At 38.7% G+C, this 16,482-nt stretch overlaps 1 protein-coding gene across 21 annotated transcripts in view; it reads left to right on the plus strand.

The window, feature by feature from the left end:
- LOC131691078 (metabotropic glutamate receptor 8) overlaps positions 1-16,482 on the plus strand; it is a 1,433,400-nt gene that overhangs the window by 414,652 nt on the left and 1,002,266 nt on the right. For all 21 annotated transcript variants that reach the window (XR_009305687.1, XR_009305689.1, XR_009305690.1 and 18 more), the window contains 2 exons: positions 6,092-6,343; positions 6,399-6,573. Coding sequence is in view for 17 of the 21 variants with exons in the window: in XM_058977259.1 (XP_058833242.1) it covers positions 6,092-6,343; positions 6,399-6,573 (427 nt within the window). In the remaining 4 variants the exon portion in view is untranslated. The remainder of the gene's footprint in view (positions 1-6,091; positions 6,344-6,398; positions 6,574-16,482) is intronic.

Raw genomic sequence — 16,482 nt, forward strand, 5'->3', positions numbered from 1 at the left:
TAACACTCAGCAAATGATCAAAAAACTTTTAAGCAGGTTTTCACTTGTTCAACAAATATTTTGGTTGTAGTACAGAACCTACGAATCAATTGTCGACAACCGACCAGTGACGGCAACCGACCAGTTTCCCCTACTTACTACGAAACTATATGAAGTGAAACAACGAGAAAAATGTTAGCCTTCGTTAGGTGTAACATTTTTGTAACAATTAATTCAAAATTATTTTAAGCCATATTTAAATGTTTTTGAAACCAAATTGTTTGTTAGAAATTCAGAGTTTGGTAAATAATGTCTTTGATGCGGTTGGCCAACACGAATCGGTGCCGAAGTGGATCATGTGTGGCCTCAATAATACTGTACAAAGATAATGTGGTCAATCGCTAAAACTGATTCAAAACCTTTATAATAATTTTTAAAGCATGTAGAAAATCACAACTAAAATAATATTGAAACTTCATGAATCCAGTACTAAAACTTAGAGTTTTTTTCGGAAGCATTTTTAGTAGATTTACTGATATTAATATATACTGGTGACTGGATTAAAGTCCATATAAGTTCTAGAATATGAATTGACCAATTTTACACTAACTCGAATTCAAATTCCAATTAGTTCCAATTAAAGTTAAAAAATTCCTTTCGACAAAAACAACACCGCATTTAATGTAAAATTTGTGAATTTTACATTCATCAAGCAGTGACCGCTGGCTTATTCTTTGTTCTGGAACTCTGTGGACTCTCGAAAGTATTTTCAAAATAGCATTGCAACTATTGCGCTTTTTATCTGTTTTGCCTATACAACTTCAAGGCACCGAAGAGAGGCAGTAAAGCAGTTTTTGCATGTCGCTAAATATTGTATTTAAACACTAAAGTGTGTTTTTAACTACGCATGAGACCTCAATATATTTCACATTCTCGTGTTCGATGATTTTTTTAAGACTGGTCAGAAAACGTAGAAAAACATCTATGGTCCCTTAAGTGATTGGTATACATCAGCAACATTGAACGTATTATTGTTTGAATTATTTTCCAACAGTAAATATGCTGTTTGTTTAGGCTTAGGTGCTTTTCTGATCTAACAGGTAGGGTGATAATAGAAACAAGGAGAAAATCTGCTCATTACCTTATATTTTCATAAAAATATACAGGCATTTTCCAACGTCAACGAAATAAGCAGATTGGAAGCTACACCATTAATTTTGTTCTACCGACTCCCACTTTTTCCGTACCTTTTACCAAGTTTTATGCAGCCGAGCTAACCAAGATCTCAGTACAAGTGACGTTTGTTTTGCTGAAACTTGGAAAATATATTACTGAAAATCAGTAAATTGAAGCCACGTTGCTGAACTATCAATTGAAAAAATTAATTGACCGTTCAGCTGTTCGGAAAACACCGAACTGAAGATGAGATATTCAAATTTTGAATCTTCAAAAGCGCGAACAATTTTAAAGAAACTACTTACCACCGAATCAAACTTAAATTATAAATGCTAATAACAGTTTTGGTTTCATCTCAATTAATGCCTGAAGCATTGAGACGAGTACATATAGACCTTTTTAGTAGACCCAACACGAAAAAAACTCAAATAGCTATATAATTAGCTGTAGGAAGCTAAAAAATGCATTTAAAGTATAGTCCATAAAGGAAGAGTATTCTGATTGCAATTGAAAAGCAAGATAGTGAACTTGTTCTTTGTTTATTGTCTTATTTTCAGAGTGCGCAACTAGTGTTTAGGATAAGCAATTTATTAACTAAAATGTACATAAGATGCGCATAAGTTACCCAGGCCGAAAATAGGAAAAAACGACAGGCGCAAGTCCAATCATTTTCTAAACTGCTCACTCGACTGACACGCAGAAGTGAAACTTATTCACCAGCAATTCAATACTACCGCATGCCAAATAACTGGTGTATTGGTATGTGTACTTTAAAAGTCTCTTTCCTCTCGACGCCGTTTGTTGACCAAATCATCGGCCCTCACCGTACGATGGATTGTTGAGCTGTCTGATGTGATGATCTCTCTCTCGCACAACATAATCAAGCTTTGTTTATGTTGCACACTGGTGTCACAGCGCGTCGCTTTACTCTCCCGCAACAAAAAGTCATCAAAATACCGATGAGTTGTTGGTGGATTTCAGAACGCGGCTATTGAGTTGCGGCTCGTGCATGTATGTGTATGACGCAGTTAGTTTTTCTCTCTGCTGAACACCGTTTCGTATAAACTCGTGTAAAAATAAGATATTTTACCTGTAAGTGGAATGAATACGCGCAGGTCTCGAGCAGAATAATGTAAATTTCCATAGGAACATACAGATTTGCGCGATTTTCAGGGGTCATTTTATGTGTATGATATATAGCGTAAATTTATTCGTCAAACATAATTACACGAATAGTTTTTCTGCGATTTCATGAAATACGCTTAAGTTAATTTTCATATTTTTTTTGCTGTGATTGCTTTAAGGTATTGCTTTAACTTGGTTTTGAAAATGTTTAAGTTTAAGTTACTCGAAGCAATGGATTAGCTTGCCTAGTATTCTGGTATCGAATGCCGACGGATATTATGAGATTATGATGGATGCCTGGTTGATGAAGGATTTTATGGACAAACATAATTGTTTGCATATCACGGAGTGCTAAGAGAGGTAGAATGCAATGGGAATTTGTAGAGTAGAACTGTAATGTGGGATATAGTTGGGGAAGCTTGTATGTAGTTTTTAAACATCGATTTTGTAGAATGCCCTTTAGCTTGGACTTCGGTGCTCTTTAGCTTGGACTTCGGTGCTTGACCCCAAACAATTAAAAGGTAAAGAATATGAGAATGGACACATGCGAAGTAAAATTTCAGTAAAACTTTCCGTGGGACAAAATAGCTGACCTTTCTTAGAGCACCGGAACGAGATGAAAGTTTATTTTCAATACTCTTTACTGAACAACATGAACTATTCGCCTCCCGGATTGACACAAACTGCTTTCTATTGGATAAATAGCTACGTAAAATGTCGTTGGCAACCCCTCTAATACCACATCGTTCCAGTTTAAGCAAAAGAATACTATGGTTCAAGGTATGGAAAGCTTTACTCAAATCTAAGAACAGTGACCCAACAATTTGTTTAGAATCTATCTCATTAATAAGACAGTCCACCAGCTCCTCAACTGCTGTTGTAGTATTACACCCTTGTCGGAAACCATATTAAAAATTGCATAAAATATTTTGAAGTTTGAAAAAGTCAAGCATCCTAGATACTAGAAGCTTTTCTAACACTTTGTTGAAAACTGACAAAGTTGAAATTGGACGGTAATTACAGGGATTATAAGGATTACCACACTTAAAAACAGGAACAACTCGGGCTATTTTTAAGCAATCGGGATAGCTTCCAGTGGCCAAAATTCTATTAAATGCTTGAGATAGGATTGATGCGAAGGATCGAGGATTGCTTTTTAAGGTTTTCACAGTTATATTATCTGGGCCACTACTTTTATTGCTCTCTAACTCATTTATTACTAAGTCTACCATATTAACAGTTGTTGACCGCAGAAAAATTGAATTCGAAACAGACCTATTGTTGATTGGATTGATATTAGTGGAATTTGGAATGCTGTTTGCCAATGTGCTACCAATGTTCGAGAATTAATCGTTAAATTTTTCGCAAACCTCCTGATTATTAGATGTTTTAATACCGTTAACTATAAGGCTAATTTGTCCTGTTCCCTTCGTACGACCCATAATTGAATTGATGTTCTTCCATAGCTTGGAGTGGCAGGTGGTATTACGCAAATTGACGTAATAAAATTTTTTACTCGACCTTTTCAGTTTTTCAACCTTTTTTGTTATGTGTTTTAATAGCTCTTGTAAGTTAATATTATCTTGCTTATTCTGTACTTTATTTAGACACTGATTTAATTTGCGTCAATTTCCACAGGTCGTAAAACATTTGTTTAGTTATTAACTTTCAAAAACACTACCTTCTGTTTCTTGCGAATTTTAATACACCCACCTGAGAACACTTTTAAAGGAATTTCTGCTAAAATTCTTACTAAAATATGATTGGTTGGTGCTGAAAAGGACCGTTTGTTGTTTTATTCTGGGGGATACACCGAATTTAGTTCCCAGTGGATGCGGCGAGCCAGATGGATGTCTTTCGGCATGATGATCGCTCGCTTGGTGTGGATAGCGCACAGATTGGTATCCTCGAACAACCAGGTAAGCCTGGCCAGCTTCCTGGAAGGCCATTACGACTGAGCTCTGGAAGCGTCGATTGGTTTTGAAATCCTACGCAATCTTATGAACCAGACGCTGGAAGAACAGCTAGTAGATTAGTGGATTAGTAGCTTCTGATAGTGATGAATTACACGCAGGGCGACGACAGTAGCTGTGATTTGATTGGTTGTCCGAATGCAGTTTCTCAGTGGACGATACACGTACGTGTGCTCCGCTCTGTGGCTTACACACGTCTGGCTTTGAGAAAAGTTGTGTCATACATATTTATAGGTTCTAGCACTTATGTTGATTTGCATTAAAAGTAGTTTTTTAACTATTTAAACAAGTTTTACGAGCAAACAAGGTATCAGTAGCAAGCGTTGAACGTTTTCCTTTCGATTTATGAACCAAGATTAGCAATTTGTTTAGTAGGAGGAAAGTTATTAAAGTTCAAAGTGTACGTAACACTTCCGTTTTGAAAATATTGAAATGACACCCGGCACAGTAAAGAAAGACATAAGTCCTACGTCAAAACATGACGTCTGCGTCGATGAAGCTCTTCATGTAGTGTGCATACGTACTTTACAGCGGGTTTGTCCGTCTCACTTTCGTAATAGCTTTGTTCTCCTCACACTCTCGTTCGCAGCAACAGCATTCGTAGAGTAGTGCTGAGCGGTGGGCACGGAGATGTATTCGTACGCCCCGCTTGTTTTTGCTCCTGACGATGCTTCTGTGGGAAAAGAAAACCTCCGAGAAGCGCTTTTTCGGGCCGTCACACTCCAGGAATCTATTTCATCCGGCGCGCTCCATAATCTCCGACTATCCGACGATCCCTTGGTTCATTTTCCAACGATAAAACAGCCAAAACACGTCCCGAAATGCCAGAAATTAGGGGATTTCACTTCACACATGACCAACCGACCTTGATCTTGCTTTCGTTTACTATGTCCCCTACAATCCTCGGACATCTGTCTCTTCAAACCCGCGTTCGAGCTCTACGCAATAACTCTTTTCTGCGTGTTCCGTTCAGGAGAAACAATTATAGTCGCCAGAGCGTTACCGGACTACAGCATATTTTTAACAGTGTGGCAACGGCCTTTGACTTCAACCGGACGAGAAATTCGATTAAAGCCAAAATGTTATCTATTCTAAAAAGTAATTAGTTCAAGAAACCACCATTGGAGCCAGGGGGTCTGTTGGTTAAGGTACAACAAATAAACAATAAACAACACTAAACATCTCTGTTTGTTAAATTTAAAACAACCCAATGCAAGAGCATGGAAGGCATGGGCCTAGAAGCGGCTGGGTCATTCATATGTTACCTACTGTCAGCGTCTGTGCATCAATATAGGTATGCCAACCCCAGGTTAGGAATGATCGACTCCTAACGAAATTTAAATTGTGTAATTTATTTCTCGCATCAATAAAAATATTATATGTGCAGTTTCATGTTAATTTTAGTGGTTTCAATATAGTTTATATAACAAAAAAAGCGAAAAAATGCAAAATTTCAATAAAATTGCCTTTGGTTCACCTCAAACCATTTTTGGGTTCAATAATTTTTCTTGGATCGGCTTCAAATTTTACTGGTATTTCTTGAGGTTAAAAGGAAACTTTTTCAGCCCGGCGCTCTTCGAGATCGAGTAATGTTGCAAAAATGGCTAGCCTAAAGTACAATCTTGGGTCAGGAGGGGCCCTGGACCGATGAAAAATACGATATCTCTCTCGTCGCAGACGTGTGCCAAATTTGATCAAATCGAATAGAGTAATGTCTACTCGTTCACATATTTGCTAAGGAATTGTTCAATATGTTTAGCAAATTTGGAAAATTTTAATTGCTGGTGCAATGTGTTTTTACAACTATTAACAGTCATAAATTTGTTACCGCATTACAGGTGTGATAATATTTGGATCCGATCAAGAAGTGGCAGAAGTCATGAGAGCAGTTCGGCGACAAAATGTAACGGGTGTGTTCTCTTGGATAGGATCAGATGGGTGGAGTGCTCGAAATTTAGTATCCGATGGAAACGAAGCTGAGGTCGAAGGAACGTTATCCGTACAGCCACAAGCCAATTCCGTAATTGGATTCGAAGAATATTTTCTCAATCTGACGGCCTCCAACAACTTCCGAAATCCATGGTTTATAGGTAATCCTCAGATTATTCAAAACAACACATTTTAGAACATGAACGTTTATTGCAGAATTTTGGGAGGATCACTTTCAATGCAAATATCCCGGATCACCAATAACTCCTTACAACATGATTTATAGAAAAACATGTTCAACCACAGAAAAACTCACGAAACATACCCTTGATTTTGAGGACCAACTGCAGTTTGTTAGCGACGCTGTAATGGCCTTTGGTTACGCTCTGAAGTAAGTATCTAGTGAGTAAATGTTTCTACAAAGTGTTATTCATTGCATTGCATCGCTTGCAAAATGTTAATGTTTGAGTCATTACATACATTTAAGATATCTAAAGATTAATTATCCAATTACCCAACTTAATCTACTTTGATGACGAGGTACTATAGTGACTCTAAATCTAGTAACCTAGTGTAGATTGCAAACATAGTTTAGTACAGCACAAAACTAGGTTTGAGAAATTGATTGCACCTCTAAATGTTTATTTAAAAAAAATCAATTTTTAAATAAACAGTTACGCAAAGTGTGCACTAGTTTATCAGCTACACTACACCCAAAACTAGGCAATAATACCGTTAAGGCGATAAGCAAAAATGTTCTAATAGCAAGACGGTCAACACTAAAACGGTACTATGAAAAAATCGATGCTGGGTCGGAGGCCGCCGCCCGCGGTCGGCAGCGGCGGCCCCTCGCAAGCGAACCTGTGATCCACTAGTTTGCCCGCATTATTCGAACATATGGGCTATCAATGAGTTTAAGTCCGACGGATCTGTAGCGATGTCGGACAGCACCCGGTTTGAAGCGATGCACAGTGGGACGGAATCAAAAAAAGCCGGACATTGATATTTGCGACGAAACTATTGGTTATGGCACTTTGATGTCTTCGGAAAGGTTTCTTCATTTTGTAAGTAGTTTAATATAATGTTGGAAAATTTTTATTTAAGGGGGTATATACGCAGATCAAAAAAATAATTTTGCAAGTTGTTGCCAAAATTGATAGTCATGTATGGAAAGTTTGTAGACGAAGTGATTTTATGAAACTTTGTAGAAGTAGCAAAATGGCTATCTGTTAAGCGAAAAAAGTTAATGGGTGAAATTGAAGTACATGTCGGAATACCCCCTTAAAAAGTGTTTTTTCATTGTAACTTTTTTATTTGATTTTTAACAGTTTCTCGATGTTGTAGAAAGTTGTAGATGCTTTCAAAACACACCTTTTTGTGGAATAGACCAACTCGCTATCTCTTCATTTTTAGGGTGTATGTCTGTTTTTTTTTTGGTTTCTTGGGCTAACTTTAAGGGGCTATGGTTTGTAGAGTAGCAGGTAGTAGCAGCTAAATTTATTTTTTTGATGTTCAGCAAGAAATACCCTATTGATACATATATAAATCATAGCGGGATCTAATAGGATCCTTGGAATAATGTGGGGTAAAATAGACTAGCATTTCAATAAATTATTTGTATTATGAAGCATGAAAAACAAACTATTATGCGAAATTTATGAACATTTGAAATATTATAGTTCATTCCATATATTCCGACATTCAAAGTTATTTTTTTTTGTTATTAACATGCTCATAAGTCATCAGTGTCCTGCCAATTATCTTCTTCGTTAATGAATGAACAAGGTATTAATATAACCGAGTATTCTAAGCAACGAAATACCTTGTTCATTTAATAACGAAGAAGATAATTGGCAGGACACTGATGACTTATGAGCATGTTAATAACAAAAAAATTAACTTTGAATGTCGGAATATATGGAATGAATTACAGTAAGATTCCGTTTTTGGCATGCTCCATTTTTGGCAACAAAAATGTTCCGTTTTTGGCAAAATTGTTGTTGTTCATAGTAAATCTTTTACAAAATGCTCATACACATTTAGTTTTAATAATTGATTTCACTTTTGATTTTTTTTCCAGACATGGGAGTCATATTTACTACATTTTATGGGGGCAGGCATAGCAAATAAAATTAAATTTGCTGATTTTCTTCTATCATTTCATTTCATATCACATTTTCTTATATAATTACTGTTGTAACATTTATGATGTAACAAATTGAAAATAAAAGCTTTTAAAGTAAGGTTCCATTTTCGCAGACCCTGTTCACTTTAACAAAATTCAGTCTTCAGTTCAGTAACGCCATCGAACGAGTTCACATAGAACTAATCATATGCCCATTTCACACACTCACACTACTACAGAGTATCGTAATACGCGCGCATATGCGACTGCTGTCATTTTTTCTGTTCTTCGCTTCAATGCACACGGCGCGTTTGGGAATATCGTTCTGCTCGCACCAACATGAGAGCGAAGAAAAGGGCAGATAAAACGAAATCATCAAAGAGAAAGGAGCACATCCTTCTGAAGCGGTAAAGAATGGCGGGTATCAACTGGAAAAAGTATACTGAAAGTGTCTGTGTGAAAAGTAATTTTCGGTTCTCGTTTTCATCCTGCGGCTGCCAATACAGATTCGAGAGATCGATAGAGAAAAGGCAGTCGGCCGGTATGCGCATTATTTTTTTTGCGTAATGAAGTGATCGGTCAGTTCCATAAAGATTCACAGGCCGATATCTTTCCATTATTATGTGCTGCCTCCAAAATCTGTAGCACTTTAATAGCCTTGGCCTGTTTTGAATTTAATTTCCTTTAGAAATGTTCACTATTAACAATATGCTCAAAGATTTTATGAATGATAGAAACAGTTCTACAAACAAAAAGCATAGTTTGCTTCAATAGTTCTCAGTGTCAATAGTACAATATATTTCCCGAAAAAAGTGGTAATATTTGAAAATCATAATTTCTGCACTCAATATTACATGAATAGGGTGTCGAGCCCATTGTTGCTATGTTTCTATTATCACCCCACCCATTTGAAGCCGTTAGTTAGAGCAGTGTCTGCCATCTTTGTTCAACACATTGAGTCAAATGGTAGCGCAACAATAGGGGCACTCGATTCGAGTTTCAGTTGCGCTCAAACACGAGAATTTCATTGTTTTCAGCGCACTTATGTTATTATCTTGGTTCTTTACAACGAAGCAAAGCTGTGGATGTCAATTTTTACACATTCCATTGATAGCAGGCCGAGAAATTAATGAATTAGTGAGGTGCCGTCCTTAGTATGGTGAAAATAGGCACTTTACCCTATATCGTTTATTAGAATACGATTCTCACAAACGCAAGCCTCATAGGTGCTACCCGAATTTAGCCGCGATCAAGTGTAAATGGATTGATCGTTTTACTCCATTTGCCATTCTTCTCTCTCTCTCTCTCTCTCTCTCTCTCTCTCTCTCTCTCATTACGGTGAGAAAAGAACCACACTGCCGAAAGCATCTGACATGCTCGCGCAATTGCACGCTGAAAGAAACTAGTACAAGTGCGTTCTGCTGGTTGAATGAGAACTCGAAAGATGGTGTTGGAATCACCAAAATGATGTTGTCGAAGGTTTGTTTGTGGAATTTGGCAGTGGGATATCTTGTACTTTATCATCTTTGATTTTCGACACTGTTCCTGTTTTGGCAACTGAAAAAAATATATTGTTGCCAAAAACGGAATTCTACTGTATAATTTTTTTTATTTTATTTATTTCCTTATCTTCGGTATACACCGTACAGACGCATTTTAAAACTATATATTTCTTATTAATATCTTATATCTATGCTTGGAAATGTTAAAATCATACACTGAAGAAGCTTCGTTAAATCTGCGGCAACATCTTTCCAGTGGATTATTTTGTCCATATGAAGTACGGTGTCTAGGGATCCACAACAGAGTGGGATTACGGAGAACACGAGGAGGCGCATACAAATTAACGCCCGAGAGAAGATCGGGACTATCGATATTACCTGACAGCAAGTCGAAAACAAAAACTCTTTGCAGGAAGATACGGCGAGTCGCCAGAGTCTGCAGACCGAGTAGCATACATCTATCGGCATAAGGAGGCAACTGGATCATTCCATGGAAGTTTCCTGAGGGCGAATCGCACTAAACATCTTTGTATACGCTCTAGTCGGTCAATTTGAACGGCATGGTATGGTGCCCACACTTGCACAGCATACTCCAGAACACTTCTGATCAGGGCACAGTAGAGTGCTTTTAGTGCGTAGAAATCATCGAAGTCCGCCGTGTTCCGCTTTAAGAAGCCCAGCATTCCGAAAGCCTTAGCAGTTGTCGCGGTGATATGGTCGGAAAAGCTCAACTTCCTATCGAAGAGGACTCCCAAGTCACGGATCGAGTCGACGCTTTCAATTGTTCTACCTTTTAGGCTGTATTCATAACGTCCTGGAGTAAGCAAGCGTCCGAAACTGATTACTTTGCATTTATTAACGTTGACTTCCATTCCGTTAAGCGTGCACCATTCTTGAATAGTACAGATATCTTCTTGAAGCGCTACGGCGTCAAGTGCAGAAGCGATAGTTCGGAAGATTTTGAGATCGTCCGCGTACAGCAATTTCCCAGACTTGATCCGACTACAGATATCGTTAATAAACAGAATAAAAATAAGCGGGCCCAGATGACTTCCTTGCGGGACACCTGTGGGTGTTCTGAATGTGCTTGAACGCGTGTTTTTTATACTCACGAATGCCGAGCGATCGGAAAGATACGACTGCAACCAATTAGTCAACCAGGTGGGAAATCCCAAACGCTTTAATTTCAAGATTGCGATGTTGTGCGGTACTTTGTCAAAAGCTTTTGAGAAATCGACGTAAATTGCGTCCTCCTGATGACGCTTCTCGACGGCGGGAAACAACTTAGAAGTGTAGGCTATCAGGTTAGAAGTTGTTGATCGTTTTGTGACAAACCCGTGTTAATACTCCGAGATAATGTGGGATGCAGCTGCATACGTGACGTTGTAGACCAGCTTTTCGAGAACTTTGGAGAGACAGTTTAATAATGAGATACCTCTGTAATTTTCGACGTTGTGAATATTTCCAGCCTTGTGAATGGGAACGATAGCAGCTTCTTTCCAGGCGATAGGAAAAATGCCTTCAGCGAGAGAGCGATTGAAAATGATACACACCGGAAGAGACAGCACGTGGGCGCAGCTTTTTGTAAATTGGGGCGAGAGATGATCGGGGCCAGGCCCTTTCGACGAATCAACAGCAGTCAGAGCCTTCAAGACGTCAGCTCGGCTTACAGTGGGACGAGGGAGATTTATGTTGTACGATGATAATGTTTCCAAATACTCTTCCGAAGGGACGGTATAGTCGCTTCTAAACACTCCGCGAAAGAAATCAGCAAACAAATTTACGGTATCAGCTGGAGATTGCGCGCTTGCGTTTCCAAGGAAGACGTCAGTGGGAGTACTACCAGATCGTTTTCTGCTGCTAACGAATTTCCAAAACGTTGCGGGGTTATCGCGAAGGCTATTTTGCACATGATTCAAATACTCACGAAAAGCGGAATTCCGGGCCGTTTCGTATTGCAGCTCTATCCGTCGAAGAGTAACTTTGTTTTCGTCTGACTTATGGCGGAAATACCGCTTGCGTTGTTTTCGCAGTGCATTACGCAAACGGCGAATCTCAGCGTTCCACCATGGAAATTTGAAATCCACCCTCCTGTTGACTCGTTTCAGTGGAACCTTTAGGCGGAGTATGTCATATACTTTGCCATAAAACAGCGCGACTGCTTCGTCAAGCTCATTACAACACATTAAGTCGGTCCAGTCGACAGTGGCAATCAGTGCGGAGATTTCGTCAAAGTTGCAACGGTTAAAGTCAAAATCAAGCTCGTCAATCGAATGAAATGAATCATCTCCAGTGTTGGTACGTACATCTAGCCGCAGGACAAACGGTTTGTGGTGAGGATCGACTTTGAGAATAGCAGTCGGAGGTTCAAGCAGCTCTACGATATCCGTGTTGTTTACGAATGCAAGATCGAGGATCCTCCCGTTCACATTCGTCAATGAGCAGATCTGGTACAGACCGCCTGCAACCATAGACTCCGTTACAGCTATTTCTTGTTCCGAAGAGGCATTAATAGGTAGGTAACATTTTAGATCATTATCGAGCGACCACTGAAGGCGTGGAAGATTGTAGTCTCCAAAGACGAGAACAGTGTCGGTGCTGCCAGCATTGTCTAGAATTGTTTGAACGGCATTAGCGTGCGCGTGATACAAATCCGGATCACTATTTGGCCTGAGATAAACACAGCTAATATATACAGATTGATTCGGGAGCGCGATACGCACGGCGATTTGCTCCAGGCGTTCAATTCCAGATAAGCTTAGCTGCGAGCTTACGAGGTTGTTCTTTACCGCTATTAGGACGCCACCGCCTCGACGCAGATGACTGGTTGTTGAGTTGCGGTCGCAGCGATATATTACGTAGTTTGACGAGAGCTCAGCGTTTAATATGTCTTCGCGCAGCCAGGTTTCCGTAAGGACAATGACGTCGTAGTCACTAGAAGAGAGCGCTAGATGGAATTCTTGTGTTTTCGTTCTCATTACTCGCACGTTCTGGTAGTAAACGGAAATAAACTGCTCGGAATGTGCGGTAACTTCGGGAAAAGGCGATACAGGATGTGAAACAGGCGATGTAACTAGTTGGGAGGAGGGCGAAGAGCAGTGGAAGTAGTCATTGTTGCTGAGTCGGGCGCATTCGGTTTCCAAAAAACCTTTCTGGAATCCGACTTCTCTTCAAACTCACGATAAGCAATGCCAACTGGCCATGTAGATGCCGTCATAGCCTTTTCTTTGAGATCCGTGGGCATGCCAACTTTGTAGGAGACAAAATTCAGCGTTCTAGGATCTCTGCCACGAGGGACCAACTTGACGACAGTGATGTTCGAATTTCCGAGCTTATCCGCAGCTAGCTTGGTGACGCTTTCATCAGGGACATCGGGCGAAATTCCTGACAGGTACAACCAAAACTTTTTATCTTCACGATTCACAGCGATAGATGGTGTCAATGAGTCGGCGGCATCAGTACCACGTAGCAGCTTAGAAGGATTGGAGCCTGTATCATCGTTGTCTCTCTTTCTTTTAGCAGAATTAAAGGAAAATTGTCGCGGTCCAGGAATCGGCGTTTTTGGTACAGCGTCTATCAACGTTTTGAAGTTGGTCCGAATTTCTACCTTTAATTCCTCCAGTATGTCGTTGCGAATGGAATTTTTAAGCTCCTCGATCACCATTTGGTTTGCGGACTCAACGGACACTAATGCGTTACGAAAACGTGCTTTGTCCATGATATTTTTGCAGGTGTTACACATCCAAAATAAGTTAGACTTGTTAATAACAGCGGCAAATAATTCGTCGCTTAGTCCGCAGCATTTTGCGCAAAATGACGAAGAGCAAAAACCGCCACATTTTACAGCATTACGACCATCGGAAAATTTATCAGTACAACTCTCACAAAATCCAGGCATTTTACGATATGCGGTAGTGTAAGGGTTACTAGTTGAAATGCTCAGTAACAGATGGCGCCACTTACACTCTACAAGATGATGACAGGTATGTTTTTGGGTACGAAATTCACTTAGGTACAAGATCGAAGGAGCGCAAGAAAGTACTAACCAAAACAACTACGAAATTACTTCTCACCTTTCTCGTTCTGGCACCTGGAGTTCAGGAAGGCGGAGGACAACTGATGGATGTATATGTTCTTTCGGTTGGCAGAAATAAAACACAGCAGCGGCGATGATGTTTATTTCTGCTGGATGATGAATTAGCAAATTGATGGGCGGTATTTGGTCGTGTGTTATGTTGATAATTTGTTCAGATGGTGACACTTTTGTAAACTGCGAGTGGAAGTGATGGTGGTGGAGTGGCGAGATGGCGGAGTGGCGAGGTGACGGAGTGGCGAGGTGGCGGTGTAGCGGTGGTATGGCGGTTGTGGCAAATCAGCAAACTGCTTCAGCTTGTCCAGAATACCTTGATATTGCGGTCCTACCTTGCGTGTGAGCAAAACACCGTCATTCGGCAAGTGAACACGGATGCTGGATATCAAGTTTGAACGGATTTGCAGGATATCGAGGCAACAAATTACAATGATATAAACAAAAATTGGGGAGCGCGGAAAACAAACCAAACTTTCACAAACAGTGTTGGCAGAAACTAATATTTCAAATGTTTATTAATTTCGCATAATAGTTTGTTTTTCATGCTTCATAATACAAATAATTTATTGAAATGCTAGTCTATTTTACCCCACATTATTTCAAAGATCCTGTTAGATCCCGCTATGATTTATATATGTATCAATAGGGTATTTCTTGCTGAACATCAAAAAAATAAATTTAGCTGCTACTACCTGCTACTCTACAAACCATAGCCCCTTAAAGTTAACCAAAAAAAAAAAAACAAAAAAACAGACATACACCCTAAAAATGAAGAGATAGCGAGTTGGTCTATTCCACAAAAAGGTGTGTTTTGAAAGCATCTGCAACTTTCTAGAACATCGAGAAACTGTTAAAAATCAAATAAAAACGTTGCAATGAAAAAACACTTTTTAAGGGGGTATTCGGACATGTACTTCAATTTCACCCAATAACCTTTTTCGCTTAACAGATAGCCATTTTGCTACTTCTACAAAGTTTCATAAAATCATTTCGTCTACAAACTTTCCGTACATGACTATCAATTTTGGCAACAACTTGCAAAGTTATTTTTTTTTATCTGCTTATATACCCCCTTAAATAAAAAATTTCCAACATTATATTAAACTACTTAAAAAATAAAGAAACCTTTCCGAAGACATCAAAGTGCCATAAGAAATAGGTTCGTCGCAAATATCAATGTCCGGCTTTTTTGATTCCGTCCCACTGTGCTATGTGGCGTAGCTACATTAGGCGTTTATTTTATTTCTTATTCAATGCAGTCAATAAATTTGTAGCGAGAAATGTGGTGTAAATATGCAAACCGTTATAATTAAAAGTTTAAAAAAAATCTAAATAAATCACCCTTCATTGAAAACTGATCATTCTTTTCCGTTCCAACCACTTCATCTATCACTAACTTTGGTTTATTCGGTCTAATGGCCATTCAGCCTTTTGCATTCGGATGAATGACATTCGGCCTAATGACCATTCGGCCTAATGACCATTTGGCCTAATGACCATTCGGCTTAATGTCCTTCGACCTGGTGACCTTCGGCCTAATGGCCGGACACCGAAAAATTCACATAAACGGCAAAATCAACACATTCAACTCCTCTCAGAGTCGCATTCATTTGGAATATGAGATCCTTGACGTTCCATTAATTCTCATACTATACATTTTTACGTTTCGGATCTTCTAAAAGTGAGTAGCTGTGTTATTGCACGACAGGTTTTGATATTTACAAATCGGCTCACACGCGGCAACCTTTAAAACACAGTCAGACGAAAAACCGACCTGAAAAGTTTTGGGGTGTTTCGTGCCATATTGAGTTGGAATCTCTTTTCTATCCGGACGTCAACAGCAAGGTAGTGACTGCACAAAATATGGAATATAAACGGTCATGAAATGAATACACTGATCAGAATCTATTTGAAGAATGAAATGAATAAAAGATAAAATTCGAACAATAAATAATGAATGAATAATGAATAAAAATGAATGCTGAATGAAAAAAATGAAATAATCATATATTCAAAATTAGTGAAATATTTAAAAAACGAATGAAATAAAGAAAACGAATAAAATCCACGAAATGAATAAACATAAAAATAATGTGAAGATATACAGGGTGTTTGGTTCATGGTTAAGAACTTCTCGAGGGATGATTGACTGTCATATTTGGAGAAAAAAATCGTTCTACACATACCATGAAATCTCAACCGTTACTGAGTTATTGAACTTTTCAAAATTTAGCACTATTCTAAATTACCCAATACCAACTAATCCTGATGAAGTTAGACGATTTGTAGATTTTTGCAACTATTACAGAAAATTTGTACCAAATTTTTCAAAATTTTTTGTCCAATTTTTTTCATTACAAATGTGTTGTGTATGTGTGATAAAGTATAATTTGGTGTATATGAGTATGTGTGATGCAAATGCACGCTTTCTGGAATTTCATCGCGTAGCAAGAGGAAGAGCACACGAATGTGTGGTGTGAATAAGTAATGTTCAACACTTAGTTTGTATTCCCGATCAGAATGAAATGACAAGATTGTAACAGAACACAATTTTTTAAACATATTGTGGTATAAACTAGGTCT

This window comes from Topomyia yanbarensis, chromosome 3 (assembly GCF_030247195.1).
Source record: "Topomyia yanbarensis strain Yona2022 chromosome 3, ASM3024719v1, whole genome shotgun sequence".
NCBI lineage: Eukaryota > Metazoa > Arthropoda > Insecta > Diptera > Culicidae > Topomyia > Topomyia yanbarensis.